Source organism: Arachis ipaensis, chromosome B7 (genome assembly GCF_059453495.1).
Source record: "Arachis ipaensis isolate K30076 ecotype BB chromosome B7, ASM5945349v1, whole genome shotgun sequence".
NCBI classification, from domain to species: domain Eukaryota; kingdom Viridiplantae; phylum Streptophyta; class Magnoliopsida; order Fabales; family Fabaceae; genus Arachis; species Arachis ipaensis.
The window spans coordinates 5,145,875-5,169,427 of NC_142442.1; the positions used below are offsets into that span (position 1 = coordinate 5,145,875).

The following is a 23,553-nucleotide window of genomic DNA, read 5'->3' on the forward strand; positions in this document are numbered from 1 at the left end:
TTTATAGATATACTAAAGAAGTAATTTTGAACAAATGCATTCCAGAACATATGAATGAGCAAAATTCTGCATAAATGAAATTCAATATATAAACCACCATTGATGAAACAATAAAATGGATTTTGCAATGAAATAGTTAAATAGTTGAAACTACCGATTAATACGCGCATGACTAAAAAAAAGATCCAGAACCCCCAAACTCGCGGCAATTTAAAAATAAACAAAATTAAAACAAATTAACACAAAGTACTGACTACTGAGAGAAGATCATCACAACACCTCATCCACACCAGACCACTTACCAATGATGTCACGATAATGGGGTTGAAACCCATTTTGGCCCTTGAAATTTGGGCTCGGCCTTAATTTCGACCCCCAAATTTTTATTTACCCAATTAACACTCCCAAATATTGGATTGTGCCTCACGTTTGCCCCTGTAGTTATCTCCGTTAACGAAGAGCTGATGTGGCACGTTAAGTTGACACGGTGTGCATCTACGTAGCACCCAGCTTGCCAGAATGAATGCGCAATGAGTGAATGATGTGGCAAAAAGTTGTTTTCACTTAATTTGACTTCTACGTATATGTTAAAACCCTAATTTGCATGGACTCATATTGAGTGAAAACAACTTTTATCACATCATTCACTCATCACACATCCATTCTGGCAAGTTGGGTGCCACATAGATGCACACCGTGTCAACTTAACGTGTCACATCAGCTCTCCGTTAACGGAGATAACTATAGGGACAAACGTGAGGCACGATCCAATATTTGGGGGTGTTAATTGGGTAACTAAAAATTTGGGGGTTGAAATTGAGACCAGCTCCAAATTTCAGGGGTCAAAATGGGTTTCAACTCCACGATAATGCAAGAGATTAGCTGATCCCAAATGTTTTGAATGACTTCGGACTAACCAATCGCAGGTCGCGGATACCAAAATCAAGCCTTTGAAATTGGCACCAACACGCGATCCCCCAGAGAAACCTGGGATTTGACGAATTTCAATTTTGAAGAAACCCTAAAACGCTTGAAAATTCAACATCGGCGATGAAACTACATGAATTCTAGTTTGTATGGATGGATGGATAACTCACTAATCATATCCTAAGATATAATAAATAATCATCATAAAGCATAAGTTATAATTGAAGAAGCATACATTACTATAAGAGAATAATGTGATACACATATTATGCTCTGGAAATCTTTTTCTTTTCAATATATAACTTAGTAGTAGTGTATGATGGTTATCTATTTTTCATCAAAGAACACTTTTTCCAGCAAAGCCCTCTTGCATTCATCATTAAGATCATAAACCACCTCAAAATCAAAATAAGAAATAGTAGTATTGACATATACAATATCAAATCAGTAGCAAATATTCCTAACCATTTAGTTGCACAATAATTCAAAAAGGATGACACAATTGAACTAAAAACAAATTTAGTCATGAATACCTCAATCTCAAATTTTTCATTGAGTATCTGCACAGCTTCTTTTAGCATTGATATATCCACATCCCCATTTGGTAGAGGTAAAACCATATGTAATACTCTTCTTTAACTTCTTTAACATGACCTGGGTCAAAGACGCGTTCATTTGGAAAAATAATGTAATACTTCTTTAACTTCTTCAAGAATTCTGCAATCTGGTCTCAACCTGGTAAAAATGAAACAAACTATTAAAAAATTACGCAAGAAATTATAAAACTGAAAATTAACCAAAATAAAATAAAAAAACTCGTGAATTTTCCAAACAGAAAAAATACAATAGAATTTATTCATCAAGTGAATTAACATTGAGGAAAGGAGAAAGAAAAGATCACACCAAAGGAGGGTGGAGAACCCTAAACCCAGTCACCGGGAGAGAGAGAAATGATGGCGGAGCTGATGGAGTAAACTTCTCCAACACCTTCATACACCAACTGTGGGTGGCTTTGGCCTGACAGAATACAAGCCTTGTATTCTGTTAATGTTCGAAGGGTTTATGGGTGTGCATACATCTTTACACAGACATCATTCTCCTTCACTTCCACACTTGGAAACTCCACCAGCTTCGTCATGGCGTCGGGTTGCCCGTGCTCCTCGTGATCGCCTTCGACAACAGAGACACCGAGCAGCTCAACGGAGCGTGAATTCGCGAAGTGAGTTAGAATGAAGATGCGGCGTTTCTCTGAAGTAACTTCTGCGAGAGGTTGAAGAAAAAGAATTGGGACCGCGAGGTTTCAAAATTGAATGAAGAAAGGGGATCTGAGTTTTAGAGAAAAAAAATTAAGAAAGGGTAAGATGGGGAGGAAAAGGGAGGTTATTTCGAAGTATGATGTTGCTAGGATTTGGGGTACTAGTTCTGTGGGTTGGGAGTTTGTGGAGTCTGTTGGGACAGCCGAGGGGCTTTTGTTGATGTGGGATGACATGATGTTTAAGAGAAGTAACTGTCATAAAGGTGACAGGTGGGTGTGCATTGAAGGTTTATTAACAAAGAATAATTTTCAGTGTGCTGTTTGCTTGGTGTACGGGGCACATGGAAGGGAGGAAAAGAGGGTGGTATGGGAGGAGTTGAGTTATGTTGCAGGCTTGTGTCAGGTTCCATTCTGTTTGTTGGGGGACTTTAATGAGATTTTGCAAATTGAGGATCGCAAAGGGGCGACGAGTTTGTCGGTAACTGCGGAAGAGTTTAAGAGTTGGGTTCAAGACATGGAACTGGTGGATCTACCCCTTAATGATAGGAAATTCACATGGTTCAGGGGTCAATCTTGTAGCAAAATTGATAGGGTGTTGGTTACTATTGAATGGGTGGAGGAGTTTCCTGACATTAGACTAAAAGGTGGTCCACGGGGATTGTCAGATCATTGCCCGTTGATTATGGAGACTACAAGAGCAAGCGGGGGCCCTAGACTGTTCAGGAGTCTGGATTCCTGGTTTACCCATGAGGGTTTTCTAAGGACAGTAAAGAATGAATGGCAAAATTTGAGAGGTGGTCCGTTTATTGGTAAGCTGAAGGAATTGACGATACCTTTGAGAAAATGGCACAAGGAAAACTTTAGTGATATGGATAACAGACTGCAAAAGTTTGAGGATGAGATCATAAAGTTGGACGACCAGGTTAGTAATGGGATTTATGATGGTACAACAGAGGCCAGACGGAAGGCGTTGGTGAGGTTTTGTGAAAAGTGGTACATAAGGAAGGAAATCCATTGGAAGCAGATGTCTCGGTCTAAGCATGCTAGGGATATGGATAGGAATACCCGGTATTTCCATAACATTGCCTCGGCTAGAAGGCGGAATAACAGGATTGATGCCCTGATGATTCATGGACGGCTTGTGAGGAATCAGACAAGAATAAAGCATGTAATAAGGGGATTCTACAAGGAGTTGTATCGCCAGGAGGATGCTCCACGGATTGGGGTTCGAGATGGGCTGTTAAAGCAAGTTGGCAGAGCTGAGGCAGAAGCTTTGGAGGTTTTACCGACGGTAGAGGAAATCAGGGAGGCGGTTTGGGATTGTGATTCTTCTAAAGCACCAGGGAGTGATGGGTACAATATGAACTTCATTAAGAAATGGTGGGAAGAAATTGGTCCTGAGTTCACTGCAGCGGTGATGGAGTTCTTCCACAGTTCAAAGATACCAACGGAGGTGAATACCACATGGGTGGCCCTGGTCCCAAAATTTGTGGGTGCGAAGGAGATCAAGGATCTTCGACCGATCAGTTTGGTGGGATGTGTGTATAAAGTGATTTCGAAGGTCCTGGTCAGAAGAATGAGATCAGTTATGCCGGGGTTGGTGGGGGAGACTCAAACTGCGTTTGTCAAAGGCAGAAAAATTCATGATGGTGCTCTCATCGCCTGTGAGACGGTTCATTGGCTGAAGGCGCGGAGAAAAAAAAGCAGCAATCATCAAGCTGGATTTTCATAAAGCTTATGATAGAGTTCGATGGAGTTTTGTGGATATAGTGTTACAGAAAATGGGGTTTGGACAGCGCTGGAGGAATTGGGTGAAGGAGTGTGTTAGTACTGCCACTATGTCTGTTCTGATAAATGGGTCACCTTCCAAGCCGTTTCACATGGAGCGCGACCTTAGACAAGGGGATCCTCTTTCTCCTTTCTTATTTGTGCTAGTGGTCGAGGTGTTGCATCGGATGTTGGGAGAAGCAGTTAGGAATGGACGCATTGCTCCGCTACTGGTCGGAGGAGAGCATATTGAATTGTCACACTTACAATTTGCAGATGATACGATACTGTTTTGTCCACCAGTCACATACACAATTGTGAATTATAAGAGACTGCTGCGGTGTTTCGAGTTGATGTCGGGGCTCAGCATTAATTTTGATAAGTCAAATCTGATATCAGTGAATTGTGATCAGGAATGGGTAGATCAGGCGTGTGGTATGCTGGGGTGCAATGAAGCGGTTTTACCAGTGAGGTACCTTGGCATCCCATTGGGTGCGAATCCGCGCATGGTGAAAACTTGGAAACCGATAATAGATAAGGTGGAAGAGAAACTTAGCCTGTGGAAAGCGAAGGTCCTGAACAAAGCGGGTAAGCTGGTGCTCATCAAATCAGTGCTAAATAGCCTACCAATATATTACCTTAGTTTGTACAGGATGCCAAAGGCGGTTGCGGATAAACTTATTGTGTTACAAAGGAGATTTTTGTGGTCTAAGGGGGATGGTAATGATGGTATCCCGTTAGTTAAGTGGGAGTTGGTTCAGGCACCGAAAAAGGATGGGGGCTTGGGGATTGGGGATGCAATGCTTCGAAACACAGCCCTCTTATTCAAATGGTGGTGGCGGTTTTCAAAGGAGGAATGCCCATTGTGGAAAAAGATTGTATGCTCGTGTAACAACCTGAACTCTGATGAAATGCTAACAAATCAGCAGTTGCCGAGTAGAGGAGGGCCATGGAAAGACATTTGTCATTTGAACATTAAGGAGCAGCGGCTAAAGGACAAACTGCTTACTGGCCTGGCGAGGGAGGTAGGGAATGGGAGGAGCACCCTGTTTTGGGAAGATAACTGGCTGCAAGGTGAGCCCCTAAAACGGACTTTTCCAAGACTCTTTTCTATTTCAAACCAACAAGGGTATGTGATAGGGGATTGTGGTTTTTGGGATGAACTCGAGTGGATATGGAATTTTCAGTGGAGAAGGGAGTTGTTCCAATGGGAGTTGGAGCTTGTCAACCAGCTTCATGAGAGGTTAAGGACGGTGACATTGGCAGATGGGCAAGAGGATCATATAGTTTGGAAGTTTGATTGTAAAGGGATATTCTCTACCAACTCTGTCGTGAAGGTCCTACAATCGAAGACTCTGTCAGCGGAGGTAACGAGTTACAGTTTTACAAGTGCAGTCTGGAGAGAAGTGGTACCTCCGAGAATTGAGCTTTTTGGATGGTTTGTGCTTGTTGGTAGAGTTAATACCAAGGAGAGATTGAGTCGGCTAGGCGTTATTTTGCCAACTGATAATATCTGTGTACTCTGTAAGAAGGAGGTAGAATCGGTCAAGCATTTATTTCTTCTCTGTGACCTTACATGGCAGGTGTGGTGCAGTTGGTTGCAGTCCTTTGGTGAAGATTGGGTTATTCCTGGTACCATTAGAGAACTGTTTGAGAGTTGGACTGGTTGGCATAAGCGAAAACAAGAACAGAAGAGGTGGCTGACTGGGTTCTTCGCAGTGATTTGGAATATTTGGGTGGAACGAAATGCTAGGATCTTTAATGATAAGGAAACAGGTGTTGACTTCGTAATAAAGAGAACAATCCAGAGTTACAATGAATGGACTGCTAGTGATTCTGCAGGTTGTTGATGGCATTGTTGACTTAGACTAAAATGTTATGTTTTTCCATATAGTTTTGTTGTTTAACTTGTTTGCTCCACTTTACAGTGTTGAGTTTCCTTTGTTTCAAAAAAAAAAAAGAGAGAAGGAGGAGAGTGAACACTTCTCTGAAGTAACTCACCTACTCTCTTTGACTTCGCCCACTTCATGTGCTGTCTGTTTTTTATTTTAGAGAAAATTCTAAAATCCCAAAAGTTTCCACGTCGTTGATGATTCCTACTGTTTTCTAGTTTGTATAGATAGATAGACTGTTCTATTTTTATTTATGTTTTTAATCAGACATCAACTAGACTATAAGCACAGTCAAGATAACCAACTTCAGATTAAATCCAAAAAAATTTTTAACGGTTAGTCATTATATCAAATTTTAAATTATAATAAATCAGTATAATTTACATTTATATCACATAGAAATTGATATTTTTTTTACTTGACAAACAAATAAATTAAAAACTATACATTATTGTATTTTTTTTTTGTTATTCATAGTACTTTTCAATCCAACAGACCAATAACTAATTTATCGCATATTAGTCCAAATTTCACTCATTGTATCATCCAATCTCTGCAATCCGTCCAAAGGCAAAGGGATTTGACAAGGACTTAGGAGATGCTTTGAGCTTATTTCAGATCGCAACAAGTTGCCAAATACCACTTGGTCTGATATAATTTCGATACCTAACCAATTTTAGGTAATTTAGTTATTAATTTATTAATTTATTTAAATAAGTGTCAAAAGTTCAAATTCTATTTTGTGCATACAACAACCTATTAATCAACAACAAAGTGACAAATTCTTAAATGAAATTTTAATTCGCAACATATTAATTTTTAGTTCGTCGGTTAAAAAATACCATACGAAATCAATTCTCTAGTCTGGTACTCGACTCGACTTGGAGAGTATATTTGCAAGTATCTACTAACGAAAATATTTCATACACCAAGTGAGACTTAATCTTCTACAATGAGAATGGTTACTTCGTTAAGGGCGATAATTATTCGCCCAATCAACTCTTGGCTCTCTTATAGATACTCATCTCAGTAACTTCTCAATTCAAATAACTTACTCTGCTCATATACTCGCTAAATTTGACATTGAGATCTCTTAGAGATACCTCTCATGTCTGTCACTTTTATTGTTCATAAACTTTGGACGACTTATACTCCAAATCCATTCACCTCTGTTCCCTTGAGATAACACTTTAGAACATGAGTATTGGTCATATATTAATAGAAAATTTATTAATCTCCTTAAAATAAATTAGTAATCATTCTAATAAAACTTAAATTTCTTGTTATAGTAAACTTAATTAGGCATGGCCGCTCAGCTGAAGCAGGTGATCTCTCTCTGGTTTGGCCTCAGATTCAGTGTCACCACCTTTTTCACCTGGTAAACTTTACATATCCTTTTGATTCTTTTTTGTGAATTTTAATTGAATCTCAATACTTTTTGTGTCATGAATTCTGGAGTTAATTGCATATTTTCCTTACTTCAATAAGTATTTGTTACCAATAGAAAATATTAAGTACTATGATATTATCCAATAATGTTTCGATTTTGTTTTGGTTTATTTTTTGTTGCAAATTTATGATTTAATCCTCGAATATTTCATTTTTTCAATCAGCATAATCACAGATGATGCATTCGTTAGGTGAGTGTATAGTACAATAGAATAAATGGAGTACCATCGAGTTAAAGGGATGTAATGTTGTTTCAATATACACACTGTTAGGAACAGTCACAATCATGCCCACCAGATGTTTGAGAAAATGTTAAGTGAGTAAGAAGCCCGTTTGTTTCAGATATCAAGGGTCATGGTGGAGTAGATACTGGAAATATTTTGCTTGCTTAGATAGATGGCTATTGGGACCCTGAGTTTATTGACAATGGTTCGATTTGAGAGTGGGAGTTTCAATGGCCTACCTCCTCTTTGCTGCTCCAAGTTGTCACCACATAGTCACATCTCACTCACTAAGCCATCTTGGATTATGAGAACAGAGTCAAATGTTAAGAAGAAGAGAAAAGAAGCCGGATCCGCATTGTGTAGTATGTGAGGAGAGTGGACGAGTCGATTGCCACCAGTGTTGTGGGAAGGGAAGGACAAACCAGGTTCATTTGGAAATGCTCCCGAAAGGCAAATGGCCAAAATGGCGTAGAACTTGTGGCGGAAGCGGTCTTGGTTACTGCTCCCGTTGCCTTGGTACCGGAGAACATAGGTATATTATGGGATTCCATTTCATGAACAGGGACGATGATAAATCCCAAGAAAACAAGTCTTAGTCCCCCCCCCCTTTCTCTTCTATCTTTTCTTTTGGGTAATGATATTAGGGACAGAGATAATAGATAATGTGATAGCATAGGTGTATTGTCTTTAAGTTGGAACTACTGTCTTTTTATAACACAATGTAGAATCATCATTAATAGATTGTTCAACTCTTCCTTGTGCAATTTGATTTTAACATGCTGATTTGTTACGGTGAAAGATATGTTTCTGATTGGACTGAAAAAACATTTTTTGCAAATCCTTGTTTGGACACAGAACAAGATAGTGAGATCAAATTCATAATGAGATCTGATAAATAAATGTCCTACTCCCTCCGTAAGTGAATTATGGTTAATATTTAACAAGCATGGCATAGAGAGTTCAGAATAATTAAAGAATTGGAACCGAGGAAATTTTCACGGTTCTTCTAGATTTTAAGCATTTGTTTGAAGATAGGTTTGGAGCAACGATTGAGCTGTTTCCGTGTGACCTCAAGATCATGCTTTTGGGAGCTCAATTTTGGTCAAGACATTGAGTTTTATATCTTGTATGATATGTAATTCATATTCAAATGATGTCTGCAAGTATTTCAATTTCCTTGAAGAATTTGAATGCATAAGCCTGGTTTCTTCCTCTAGGCTTTTGTGGGAATCTGATATTTGTCGTCGATGCCAGCTGAGTATCATTTACAATGCAAATAAGTGAAGGGTGTGACAACGGACCTCGCCTTGCAGACTCCATTTCACAGTGGAGCCAATGGCAGTTGCTTGATTCTCTTCTACCTACCGGCGGCTTTGCTCACTCTTTCGGCCTTGAAGCAGCAGTTCAGTCCAACCTAGTCTCAAATCCAGATGAACTCGACATTAATTATCCATGTCTTGGAGAACACAGGAAGCTTACTCCTTCCTTTCGTGCACTCGGCTTCTGTGTTGCCCAAGTTGGAAACCTGGCACAATCTTAACAAACTATTGGATGCCACACTGACAAATGAAGTCAGCCGAAAGGCATCGATCTCACAAGGGTCTGCACTAATGAGGGTGGGTTTGGCTGTGTTTCGGAACTCCCTTTTCTGAAAACAATGAGAAATGCTTCTTTGGGATCAGGTACTGTATCTTTTCACCATGCTCCTATATTTGGACTTATATGTGGCACACTAGGATTAGATAGTACTGATTCTCAAAGAGCTTATATGTACATCACAATGAGGGATGTTATTTCTGCTGCTACAAGGTTGAATTTGATAGGTTCTCTCGGTGCTGCAGTTTTGCAGCATCAACTTGCTCCTAATGCTGAAGATATACTAGAGAAATGGAAGAATCGCGACGTTGACAATGCATGCCAAGTTGCACCTCTGCTAGATACAGCGCAGGGTTGCCATGGTTATTTATTTTTTAGGCTCTTTTCGTCTTAGAAGGCACAAACATAATACTGATGTTGTATTTTTCATAATATGAAGCACATAGACATGGTAGAGTTTTGAATGGAAGAGACAATGTTAGGGTGTGTTTGCAATTATTATGCCATTAAAAAATTATATGCTCCGATATATATTTATAACAATGTTGTATTGTATTATGCCATTGAAAATTGTAATTATTTTTTTATATGCCCTCAATCTCTTTTCCCTATCTTCCATTTTTTTTAACGGTGACATTTGAAAGAAATGTACACTAGAGGGAAAAAAAAAAGGAATGGTAGGGGCAGCAACTTTTGTGATTTGTAGCCATCAATGATGGTTTTAATGGTGTGAGATTGGTGTGAAATTTTATCCAATGACTCACTTTTCATTGCTGGTTATATGCTGGCCAGAATTTAACAAAGTTGTTGGTCCCTAGACTTTTCCAAAAAAAAAAAATACAAAATTAGAATTTAAAGAAAAAAAATACTAATTGCACATAAAAAAATCAGTTATCAATATTTATATATTTATATATATTAATTTACATATTTCTTTTAACTAAATAATCCGCTATTAGAATAATCAAACATATCACAGTGAAATATAAAACTTCCAATAGATAAAAAATCAAACTCGCTTAAATCTAGTAGTCTAGTAGATATCAAATACGTATTTTTATACATAATAATTAATTAGTGACTGATTTGTGTATATTTAATATGATTTTTTAAGTATAAGATTACAAAAATGAATATCATGTTAAGATCTATTAGTTAACCAATTACAGAAATAAATTAAAGAAATGTCGTGTGTGTGGTTGTATCTCTTTTGTGCCAAAATCTCAGACCATTTGTATCAAAACTGGTTATATAGTAGTTAAGATTAGGAACAATGATCCAGATCCTAACATGTTGAACTTGAATTGAATAGTAAATCACTGAAAGAGCTATAAAAATTTTTTGGAATTAAAATAAAGAGATATGTGTAATCAGAACAAGACTACAAGCTCAATAACTTACATGCGTTGATGTAGTTTATTTGTTGTTACTTGTTAGCAAATGGGTCAATAATATTTCTAATTTTAAAAAGAAATAATAGGCATCGTTTTAGAATAATTCTCTTTTATTTTTAGTTTTATTAACAATGTAATGTTTGTATCTGATACATTAAATTGGAAGTAAAACGTAGAGTTTAGCAAACATAGGTTAAAGTTATCAATTAAAAAAATATTAAAAATATAAACTTTAATTTCTAATATATTTATTTTATATTATCAAAATAAAAAAATTAAAAATTTGTATTAGTAATAATCTTAAGATATATATATATATATATATATATATATATATAAACTAAATCCTAACGCCTAAATTAAAAAGAATAATTATTTTGAAAGGAAAAAATATATGAAAAAGTATTTCTAGTTTTTCTTGTTGGTAAATAGTCAATAAGAAAATATGGAAGAGAACTCTTTATAAAAATCACGCACCTATATAAATCTACGGTTGGTCGAGTGGTGATAAAATTAGTATGACTCATGTTGGGTTTAAATCTTATAATAATTAAAAAAAGAATGAAAAAAAAAAAAGGCTCTTATGGCCTTAGAGGTGCAAGCAAGTTGAATAATATTAATAAAGTGAGTTAATAGTTAATTTCGTCCCTGAAAGATACCTCGATCTCCATTTTTGTCCTCGAAAGTCAAAATTAATCAAAATCGTCCTCCAAAGATACCTTACCTGATCACGTTCATCTTTCCATCATCTCCCTAGCTGAGTTGGCAAACGTCCGCTGACGTGGGCCGTTAACTGCCAAGGTGGCAAACGTCAGGCTGTAGCATGTTGTTGATGACAAGATAACTCTTGTTTATGACGTTAAATTAGTCCCTGGAGTGGATAAACCCTAATCCCAATTTGAACGATAAATACATCGCCGTGAACACATGCATCGCACGACAGATAAGCCAGCCCCTTTGCCACATCCAAGATTATGCTCTTCCTTTGAGGCCAAGTCAGCAATTTCTTCAACTTTTGCTGCTCACTCACCAGAAACAGATGGTCTTCAAGGTTTCCATTCGGCATGTAATCATAACCAAAAACCTATGGCTTCCCCTGTCATTAAATTTTTCATCATCATCACCACTACACTCTACACAACAGCCTCGAAGAGGCACCAGATTCCGGTGCTTCAGGTTGCTAATAATCTCCACCTCATTACAAAACTCCACATCCCCTTGAAAATCAGATTCCAAGATCCTCTTAACCGCCACGACCGAACCATCGGACAAAACCCCCTTGAAAACAAGGCCAAATCCACCCATGCCAATGAAAATCTTGGTTGAGAAATTATCAGTAGCCTTCTCAAGCTCATCAATCTTGAACCAAATAGGCCCCGTATTCGGCCTCAACCTACGCCTAGACCCTTGTTCCTCAGGATCAAAATCAAATTCATCATCATTAAGCTTCTTCCTCCTAACCTTCCTATCATACCAAATATAAACCCCTAACAAACAAGACATAACTAACAAAGCAACACCAGCACCAGTTAACCCAAAAACCAAACACTGGTGACTTTTTCCAACAGAACCACCACCCTGTGGGTAAAGTGACATACCAAAGATGCAACTCATGGCACCATTGCTTTCAGGTCCATACTGATTCACAAACGCAGCAGCATATAAAATAGTAAATTTGAAATAATTTTCAGAGTGAGAAGCATTATCATCAATGGAGACAAGTTTATGCTGCACCTGAAACCCCGCAATAAGACACACATCACATAGCGAAAGATCAGTGAGGTTTTGTTTGCAACTAGTATCAAGAGGCGTGATTTGACCAAGCTTCTTGTCCCAATCTTTTAGTTAGGGTTTCAATTCCTGCGCAGACGTTTCGGGACATGACGAACTGGTGAGGGTCAAAGCACAAGTCAACGAGGTTGTTTTGGATAGACAAGGAATTGAGCTGGAAATCATGGACGCATGAGGTTGAGGTTTCAAGGTTTGGGAGGTTAAAATTTGTAGTTGCTTTTATGGTACTGCGTGAACCCTATTCCGATTAGAGATAAGAGCGAGGTGCAACAGTTGCTCAAGTTTGATGATAAAGAGTGGAAATTCTCACATGCTGAAAGGTTCCATGGAACTCTCTTAACATAGCTGAAGTAGATGGGGCATGTTGAAGGAGAAGAAGGAGAAGGTGAAGGTGAAAGTGCTGCCATGGTGAAAGACAGAACGGGGGTAACGGATTGCAACGTTTGAATCCATCCCCTGAAGATAAAACGGCGACATTTCAATCCTAAGAATGCTTTCTACCGACGTCGTTTTTGTTCTCTGCTACCTTGGCAGTTAACGGCCCACGTCAGCGGACGTTTGCCAACTCAGTTAGGGAGATGACGGAAGGACGAACGTGATCAGGTAAGGTATCTTTGGAGGATGATTTTGATTAATTTTGACTTTCGAAGACGAAAATGGAGATCGAAATATCTTTTAGGGATGAAATTGACTATTAACTCATAATAAAGCACATACAAATTTAATAATAATTAAAAAACTTGAATCTGTTAATTTCCTCAATTTCGTACATTAAAGATACGCAAATCTAAGGTTTCAATCTTATGAAAAGGATCAACTTGAACCAACAAACGCCGAAGAACTGGGTTGAGAACTATGTTATCGGCTTTCATCATGTCCCTCATTCCATGTGCCGGAAGCTTGGCAATTAAATATGCCTGTAGTAGAATTTCGTATTGCCTCGAACTAAACTTGTAGCCCACTTCTTTCATTTTGTGCCAAATCATCTTTATACTATGGATATCACCTGTATTGGCATAAAGTTCCATAATAGCAGTATAAGACTTGATATATGGTTTCTCCTTGTTCAGCAGGATTGCCTCCTGTAAAACGGTTTCTGCCTTCTCAACGTCCCCTGCTTTGATATAAAGTTTAACTAGGTCGTCCCATGTCAATGGGCCTATTTGGATCCCATTGTCTGCCATTTGCATAACGAGATCGGTGCCCTTTTTTACCATCTTATTATTTGCATAAATCTTCAGCATAAGTGAGTAGTTTTTGGGTAGAAGCAGCCCTCTCTTGGACATAAACTCGAAAGCCGCCTCTGCTTCATCAATTTTATTCAATTCAGCAAGAGACTTAATTGCAGCCAGACACACTTCCCTTCGAGGGCTAACTTGACAAAGCTCCCAAATTCTTCTCACTTCATCTATATCACCCAATTTCACATAAGACAGAAGTAAATACCTACCAACCCGAGGATTCTTTTGTAGGTCTTCATCTTCCATCTTCTTCAATAAATCTTTGGCATCTTCTTTTAACCCAACGGTTATATAGTGTTCAACTAAAACTGCATTTCTTTTGGCCTGAGCGCCACGAATTGATAAAAGAATTCCAGCAAATTTCCCTTTAGAAGGTTCTGGATAACCCTCAAAGTACTTCTCTAATTCATGTAGCTCATAATCAGACAATTTAGCAATCAAACTAACATAAGTAGGAAGATATCTCTCCCTAAATTCACTCAGACTTTTTGCTTCTACCAACTTCTCAATCTACACAAAACCAACCATAAAAAGATAAATGAAAGCACACACGGTAAGACATTATTCATGTAAAAATGAAAAACAAAAGATAAGTATTTAGTATTTACAACTAGCTATAAATAAGTAGAATAAACATACAAAAAGCCAAAGTTAACACATGAACATACTTACAACAAATAACTGATGAGAAATTAATTTAATTACCAGTTCAGCTTTACACTCAGGGTTGTGAGGGTTAAGGTTAATCTTGCGCCATGCCCGTGAGATATTTTGTCTGATTTTTTCTTTCCTTTCTTTATCAAATTTATCCGTAAGCAAACCAAGAAGTCCTTCTTTCTCTGTAAATTCGCAGTGTGATTCCTCCAAACCATCCTGATCTATCATGCTATTGGCATCACCTTGCGAAGAAAGTTCGCGCCTACTCACAGCGAATTTCAGGGAGGCATGCCCGGAATGGTAAAACGTATTCGGCAACAACAAACGATCATATGTCCTTCTAGAAGACTCCAAAGTACCAGAATTGACTACGTTGCAATCACAATTAATTTTTTTTATAGCAGCGAAAAAGAGAGAGAGAAAAGACGATTAGGGTTAGGTTACCTGAGAAGAAGAGATGCTCGACCACTAAGAGACCACATATTTGAAGGTAACAGAGAAAGATCGCCGCTGGAAAGCATATTTACAACTAGTTAATAAAAAAACATATTTCACACACCAATTGAGACTTAATCTCTTACAATGAGAATGGTTACTTCGTTAAGGACGACATGTCACAGGAAGATCTCTCACGATCAATTCTTAGCTCTCTTATAAACCCATCTCAATAACTTTTTAATCCAAATAATTTACTCTGCTCATATACATGTAAATTTCAGTTAATTAATAAATAATTAACTAATAAATTAATTATTAGCCAAAAGAGATTAAAAAATTAAATTTTATAATTTAAAAAGTAAAAATATTTAAAATATAAATTAAGATACTAATTTTAAAAATTTTGGTCTAAAATTAGACTAATAGGCTAAAACAATTGAATTGGACCCAAGCCCAACTATTAAAGCTTTCTCCCACACTTAACAAGTTCCAAACATTTCTGATTTCATTAAGAGAGTGAGAGTTCTACGGTGATAGAGAAAAGAGAGGAATGAAAACCTAAAATACTATTCACTTTCGATTTCAATTGTCTGTAATTTGTAATTCCGATCATGAACCGGAGGCTTCATTATCATTATTCCTTACTACAAATAGTAAAGTTAGAAGAAAAGTTTCACAATTTGTCTGTATCCCTTATAAGTAAAAATAAAGTCTACAAAAGACAAGCGTTTTAGGAACAAATAAATAATAAAATACATATGATAGAATATAGCTACCCAAGAACTAGTAATAACCATATTATAAACATCCTAGAAAAACTAAAATTAAGAAAACACAAAAAAAAAGGTTATAATTTTATTCATATAGGACTTTTTCAAGTAGCTGCCAAGCCTAACTTTAGGCTAGGAATAAATATCCCTATTTTAATAATTTTACGAGATACAAGATTAAAAAAATTTAGAGATTCGCTGATTGCTATACTAAAAAGTAATTGTTATGATGGTCCAGTATTTTTTAACTGTTATCCAAATTTTTCTATGAGTCTTAAAAATGAATATACCTCTAAAACTCTTAAATTATATATTAAGACACCCAAAGACATTTTCGATGAAAAATATGATCCTTTTGAAGTAATTTATATAATATATTATAAAATTATAAGAGTAAACTATAATTTTAGGGTTAGAAGAGAATCGTCAAAAATGAAACTATCATTATTCACGCTAATTTACGAAGATCTTTTGTTCAAACACCTAAAAAATTCCAACATAAAAAACTAATAAAAAATATCCCGGAAGAATGGATTTTAGAGGATATAGTAGAAGAAGAAAAAATAGAAAACATAGATATTAGAGAAACTATTAAAGAAGGTCCAAACATTAGATTAAAAATGAATAAATCTCAATCAGTTAGAATACCAGATTACTAGAATAAAGAAGAAATTAGTTCTAGGCACTTTATAGACAATTCTATTATAAACGAGGAGGTTATAGAGATAAATAATATTAGACCAAATATAGCAACTCCTTTATATGAAAGAGAAACTAATTAGTCACCCGCTACCTCTCAAATCTTAGGAATCATAATAAAAGAACTTTTTGAAATTGATAAAAATTGGATTAGTAAAAATTTTAATGCATAATATAATACAAAACTGAGAAAATGATATTTTACTATATATTCTAAAAAAGAAACCATAGAAATAAGAAAAAAAATTTATGAATACTTAATAAAAAATAAAATCAATTTATACTTCTTCGACTGGTTTAAAAATTACTTTCAAGATTTTTAAAAAAAAAATTATCCTTTAAATAAGACAACTACTGTTTAAAAAATCAGCATAGGATAAATAGTAGAATTCACTAAAAGAAACTATAAAATTATAAGTAACCCAAAATTTAGAACTAGATCAAAAGTCACTCGATATAAAAACAATAGAATAGAAGAAAATATAGACAAAAGAAATATTAAAAAAGTACATCAATAGCTTAACTACATTAATATGGTTTTAGATGTTATGAAAAATTAATTAAAAAGATTAGAACATAAATATGATCAAATTAAATCCATAAAAAAGTTTATATATTAGTTTCAAAGTTATGATGTAATTAAACTAAGAACAAATATAAAAGCTAACCTTGATGAAGTAAAAAAAAAATAACTTAGATCATATATATATATATATAAAAGTACAATTACAACTAAAAAACTTAGATTTCCATAATTAAAACTGAAATTTTTTTCTGCTATAATTTTTCCAACTAAATTTATACAGGCTTAAAAAGATTCTGATCCCTGCATCTAATAGTGATGGTTTTTCTTTTTATAGATTCCGCTCCAAAGTTAGCCCTATGCTACGATTTCATTGCTTCCTGCTTATAACCAGTCTCATGACTAGGGCCCTCCATCTCTTATCTGTTGGTTTGAAATCTTGAAGATGAGACTATCGATTTTGGTAAGATAGTGTGGGTTAGATATTGGTTTAGTATAGTGGAAGATTTTTTTAAGAAATTACTCTTTATTGGAGTATTTTTTTTTTTAGTCAGATGAATTAGATAACTTTAAATCCTAGATATTACTCATGTATTATACATCCATACACTAAATGAATTCATTTAAAAGTTTATTTTTTTCTCATAGAACTTGAATCCAGGTGCAGCTTCTTGTAAAGTAGCAGATAGTCAGATACTGTCACTAACTCGAAGCTTCGTCTGCCTATTGGAGTAACCTTTTTTTTTTTGTCAGTAGATTGGACAACCCCCAATCCTAGGTACCACAATGGATTGGATAACTCCCAATTTTAGATACATAACACACCTACACACTCCTCACATATTTTATCACATTTTTCTTCAATTGCATTCTCTAGAATTTGAACCCTAGACCTTGAAATGGGGAGGAGGGAGAAATGCCATTAGAGCCAAGGCTCATTGGCGAATAACCGTAGAACTAAGGTGCTCTCCGGTTGAGAGAAATGAGCGGTAAGAGCCCACATATATGAACCCTAGTTAAAATCCTTCTCTCTCTACTTTTGTACACTATAAAAATATAAATGGGCCAGTTTTTTGGAATTTTGCGTTTTGGTCCACTCCTTGAAAGATTTTTGTACTATTTTCCAAATTAAAAAAAGAAAGTGTATACTACATTAATAAAACATATTTGACTTATTTTCTATTACAAAAATTAGTAAAAGAAATTAATTCTCAAATGTATTCAAAAAAGGAACTGAATGAAAAAGCTAAACTAATTTTAATAATTATATATATGTAATTACTTTAATTTTTATATATAAGCTAATTTATATCAAAATTATTACTTTATATTTGGATGGTTTAACAACAAAAAATAGTTTTAAAATAATTTATTTTTATGAGAAACATTATTGTATATATGGTAAAGTTATTAAAGTGGGTATGAAATTATATTTTGCATTATTTGATATTTAATATTGAGGTTAGTTTAACATGATAATTATCATTTTGAAATAATCAAAGGTTGTTCATATTCATAAATTTCAAATTATTTTTTAGATTATTTTTCATCTTCAAATTATCAACTTTCAATTAATATCTTCTAAAATATATTTTAGATACATGGACCGATGATAGTCTATTTTTTTCAATAAATAAATAATAATATTTAAAAGAGTCAAGTATTGTTTTTGTCCCCAATGTTTAAGGTAAATCCTATTTGTGTTCCTAACGTTTAAATCGTCCTATTTGTATCCCTAACGTTTGTAAAAGTGACTCAATGTTATCCTGCCGTCAATTATACATCATGAGCGCTTTAGTTTGAATTTTAAAAATCTCTTCTTGAAGTTAGAATACAAATATTTGGGATAGAATCGATGATCTACTCCAAAAAATAGCTCATCAAATGTTGAAACTAATTCTTACAACATTTACATAATTCACTTTTCTAGGATATAATTGAATCTAAACACAAATAGTGGGTATAATATTAAAATCGACCACATCCAAGTGAGACCTAATTGAGAATGAATACATCCAAGTGAGAATAATTGAAAAATATAATCTGGTTTGTTAGTATAATTGATAGTAGGATAACATTGAATCACTTTTATAAATGTTAAGAATACAAATAAGACGATTTAAACGTTAGGGACACAAATAGGACTTACCCCAAACGTTAGGGACAAAAACGATACTTTACTTTATTTAAAAAATTCAGTTAATAATTAGCTTTCAAATATTATCCTAGGAGGCAATCAAATATTTAAAAGAAATTAATAAAACATTTTTTTGTGCATATAAAATAGAAGAAGAAAAGTATACTTTGTGAGTCAAAAGTGGAAAACGATGCAATGGATGCTCTAAAATTGGGAATGTGTGCAATAAATGAGTGCTAATAATATTAATATTTAGTTTGAGAATTGAATACAACAAGATGTTAGAGGAGTTATATAAACATAAATGAGGTAGATTATTCTTTACTATTTATTTAGATTATTTGACATAATAAAAATATAAAGATTGTTGGAAATAGAATGCTCAAGTTTAATAGTAGTTGGAAGCATGCTAAGGTACTTATAAATCAATGGAGTTAGGAAAAGAGAAGAAAACATATTAAGGTGATGAATTAAGCATGTTAATGGGGAGTGGTGTTGGTGGGAATGTGTAGTATATGTTTTTAGCTATAATAATTTTGTTGTTGGTGGAATACCTTAAAAATTTTCATAGTATAATAAAATATTTTATGGTGAAGACTGGTTGAATTGGGTGTTAAATCAAAAATCAAAATCAAAACATTATTTGAACAGATCATTTTAAATTGAAAGCTTGTATCGAGTTAATAATATTATGCATTACGCACAAATCATTCATATTTTTTCTTTTTAGGTGAGCTATATATATATAATCAACAAAATTAAAGCATAGCATAATACGATAAACAAAATCATAAAACCAAATACAAACTTACGAGTTATAGTTACTTCGATTATTTAAATATTATTTTTTGAGTTGGATTCTTAGTAATAGTGTTTTGTTTAACTTCTTACTCACTCGTCCAATTAAATAATCTCGTCCGGTACATGCAGTAATCTATTAACGAGTCCTTAATCTAACAGTTTAAAAAATATCATCGACAAAAAAAAAAGAATATCTTAATATATAATATCGGTGGTGAGCACAATAAAACATCGCTGTTTGGATAAGAGAGACTAAATATATATATTTTTTGGTGGATGACATCAAATATGTTAACTAGCTATTTATAGTTTACCTTTATGAATTGGATAAGTGATACATCTTAATATCTACATAGAAGAAAGGTTTCACCAAAACCAAACCATAGAAGAAAAGGGAGGGGATCAAGTCTAGTGATGAGGTTAGAAGAATAGTTCAATTCTAATGATGTTGACTATGCATAGATTGCCAGAGAGAAAGACAACATTGCCTCAAAAAGGATTTTCATGGAGAAGTTCACTTACACCAAGTTTAGGAGGCTATCAATATTTAGTCAATCATATGATCCACTACTATCTCCAAATCTCATCCAACATTAAAATTTCAAGGGTCAAAATTAAACAAGCTGAGTACCTCTATAGAAGGTTCATGAGTTCCTTTGAGTTTATCCCCAATGACATAGACAACATTTTAAGGAACAACATGTTATATGTATGGTAGTGTTTGCCGCAGTTTTTTCATTGTCGAGTTCAATAAACCGCTACGCGTTCTCTTGACAAATGTATGAGATCCTTTGAACCATGACTCCATTAAGTTTGGCAGTGCAAACACCAGAGAAAAAGATGCAATAGTTCAACGTTTTGCAAAATCCAGTGTTTCATTTTCTCCAATTTGAAATTTTGAAACACTTCTCACGTCTCCTCATCAACCGCTGGACTCTATATTCATCCTCCACCCTGCGTTTTCTTCTTCCTCCTTTCTTTTTCTTCTCGTCTCTCAGTTTCTTTCAACAATATCAGTTTGTTGAGTTTTCAATTAGATTCTTTTTGCACTAAGCAGTAGACCTTATACGAAAAGCTCTCCCAAACTACTCTTACAACATTGGCTTTCAATCTGTATTTCTAAGTAGCAAGTTTCTAGCAAAATGAGTTCTAAGAAGAGTATATATAAACTTGTATAATCCCTGACAAATATAGATACTAAGATCTCATAATAATTTACTAGTTTGGAGCTAGCAAATATGTTCATGAAAAGAATAAAAGAGGCCACCCAGAGATCAACATACTTGAATCCTGTTTTTGAAAATTTTGAGGCTAATCATTTGATGAAATATGAGGAAAACTTTGATGAATGGCAACCAGAAGTAAGAACTAAAATATGACTTCCAAGTGCAAAATCTAAATAAGGAAGGGAGTCAAGCACACAATCATTAAAGAAACCAAGGTAAAAAGGACAGATTAATTCTTCTACAAACCAAAATAAGAGCCAGTAGAAGAGAGAATTATTGTCAAATGAAGATAAACCAATATAGCTTATGCTCAAATAAGGATGCAATGAAGATGTTGCAGATTAATGAAGGAACAGCAATCCCCTATCTGAAGCTTCAAGTTTGTATCATATTTGATTTTTTATTTCTTGGGCAATGACTATTACCATCAAATGAGGTTAAGATGCAATACATCAAACTTGCAAAAAAAACTAAATCCAATGCATATCTAACGCATACTGATCAATTGTTCCTTAAAATGAGCATTCTGGTTTCTTTGTTGGATAATATCCTTTTACTTTCTTGAAACCACCTCTCAGCCTCGTCTCTCGTCCCATGCCTTTTGAAACCATAAACCAGGATGGTATAAGTCCACCGGTTGGGCTCAAAGCCCCTTCGACGCATCCTTTCAAACAACTCACAAGCCTGCCCCATATCACTCTTACATGCTTTTCTCAACAACAAATTGTAAGTGTAAATGTCAAGTGGAAAGCACTTTGCTATTAGTTTCTCCAAGTCCTCAACATGGCTAACTCTATGATGATCATAAAATGCACCAACCACAAAGCTAAGCATTGACCAATCAGTTTCTCCCTCCTCTTTCACTCCTCTTAAACGAACACAGGCATTGTAAACTTCCAGTGAAGACATAGATTGAGAAAGAAGTATGTTACCGAGAGAAGAGGTTAATTGACGTCCCATTTTCTCATACACATTAACAAGATTCACTGCCTCATGATATCTTTTCGATGAACAAAGCGCCAGTACAAGATTCTCATAGCATTCAATGCTTGGATGAAAACCGTCTCTTAACATTTGTTGTAAGAGAAGATACGCAGGTTCAGGATTCTTGCTTTTGCAGAGAGAAACGACCAAGCAATTATATAACTTTCTAGTAGCCAATCCACGGGACCAAACATTATTAAAGAAGTTAAGAGCATCATAAGTCCTTCCACTTTCCAAATAAGCTTTCAACATAAGAAATAGAGAAGATGAAGTAGGCTGAATGCCATTCCTCTGCATCAACTCAAACACTTTCCAAGCCAACTCAGCCTGCTTGGCATGCCCAGCCGCATCAATGAAACAATCATAAATATAATGTTGACGATCATTATGAGACAGCATCTCAAACAAACTCAAAAACCGAGACCTTGAATTGTCCATCTGAAGTAAACAACAAACAACAACTCTACATAGAGCCGGTGTCACTTTATGACCCTTCTCCTTCATTTCAACGAGAAGACGAGCAGCAATATCTCCCCTGTTCAACTCTTTAAAACCCTTTATCATATTTGCATAGGCCCTGCTAGAAGACGCACCTTTAAGTTCCCCATGTATCAAATAACTATCTTCCACTCTTCCTGTCCGGCACAGTGCCGTTATAAAGTTGTCATACGTGGAAGCATTAGGCATAATTTTCCATTCCAAGGCAAAATGGAGCAACTCTTTCATCTCATCAATCATGCACTCTCTACACAGAACATTAGCAAGCCTAGTAAAGGTCCCTGTATCTGGAATAAAACAGTGATCGATCGAGCTCTTGAACACACTGAATGCTTCTTTGGCGTTTCCGTCCCAACACAAAGCAAGTATCAAGTGCTTATAAGCCATATGATTTGGGGACAGCATAAACTCTGACCTCGACTTGAACAGATCAAGAGCTACATCCGCCATCCCCGCCTTACAAAAGAAGCACAGCACAGCATTCATGGTAGCCGTATTCGGCGGAACATTAGTCTCAGACATGTCTGTAAACAAATCATACACCTCGATGAGTCTGTTCTCCCTCAAGAGCTTGTAAATCAACAGGTTGTAACTCCCCAAACCAGGAATGTATCCTTCATCTTCCTTCTTCTGTCTGTAAAACTTCAAGGCCTCATTTAACCGGCCACCCTGCACAAGGTCCCTTATACAAACCCCATAAGCATGATCCAACGGCACCAGTCCCAAATTCCCAAACTCCCTAACCAACCTAACAGCATGACCAAACCTATTGCTCCCACACAAAGCGGGGCCACGACGATTGAAGGATTGGAGGAATTCGTCAAGGCCTTCCACTGATGGGGCGGGAGCGAGGATTCGGAAGATGGCGGAGAAGGTGCCGCGAGTGTGGTGGAAGTCGGGCTGGCGGCCGGCCCAATGGAAGAAGCGGAGACAGGGGTAGACGTGTGCGGCGGCGGTGCCATGGTGGAGTACGGTGAGGACGAAGGACTCGTCGAGACGGGGTAGCGTTAGGGCGGAGAGAGAGGCATCGACGGCGGCGTCGTCGTTATAGGAGGAGGAGTCGGTCGAAGAGAGAATCTGAAAGATTCGGGTGATGAGTGGGTCAAGCGTGTTGAACCAGTCCTTGATGGAAGATGCGACGTCGTTTTGGTTTATTTTTCTTAAGACGGTGTAGGAGTTATGAGAAGAAGAAGATGACGAAGGAGAGAAGGAAGAAGGGTGGTCGTTGTGAACGAGGAAAGAAGAGAAGAGGGATCTGCGTTTGGTTATATGTTTTAGGGTGAA

At 35.9% G+C, this 23,553-nt stretch overlaps 1 protein-coding gene and 4 pseudogenes across 3 annotated transcripts; 2 read left to right on the forward strand and 3 right to left on the reverse strand.

Annotated features, from left to right (window-relative positions):
• The first annotated feature begins 7,686 nt into the window (after positions 1-7,686).
• LOC110264809 (uncharacterized) lies at positions 7,687-8,263 on the forward strand (annotated as a pseudogene).
• A 193-nt stretch (positions 8,264-8,456) lies between these two features.
• LOC107610077 (urease accessory protein F pseudogene) lies at positions 8,457-9,697 on the forward strand (annotated as a pseudogene).
• A 1,666-nt stretch (positions 9,698-11,363) lies between these two features.
• On the reverse strand, positions 11,364-12,943 carry LOC107606467 (putative receptor-like protein kinase At1g11050 pseudogene; annotated as a pseudogene).
• A 53-nt stretch (positions 12,944-12,996) lies between these two features.
• On the reverse strand, positions 12,997-23,471 carry LOC107609564 (pentatricopeptide repeat-containing protein At1g15480, mitochondrial). Of its 3 annotated transcripts, none has more exons than XM_088493842.1 (4): positions 23,258-23,471; positions 14,638-14,722; positions 14,242-14,533; positions 12,997-14,046 (listed from the first exon to the last, which is right to left on the reverse strand). In XM_088493842.1, the coding sequence occupies exons 2-4, from the start codon at positions 14,712-14,714 to the stop codon at positions 13,054-13,056; spliced, it is 1,362 nt and encodes a 453-aa protein (XP_088349968.1). In that variant the 5' UTR covers positions 14,715-14,722; positions 23,258-23,471; the 3' UTR covers positions 12,997-13,053. The 3 variants fall into 3 exon arrangements, with proteins under 3 accessions (XP_088349968.1, XP_088349967.1, XP_088349969.1); XM_088493841.1 differs by lacking the exon at positions 23,258-23,471 and adding an exon at positions 14,790-14,844 and having other exon boundaries at positions 14,638-14,703; XM_088493843.1 differs by lacking the exon at positions 23,258-23,471 and adding an exon at positions 14,775-14,809 and having other exon boundaries at positions 14,638-14,703.
• Positions 21,275-23,553, reverse strand: LOC107606466 (pentatricopeptide repeat-containing protein At1g71210, mitochondrial-like; annotated as a pseudogene).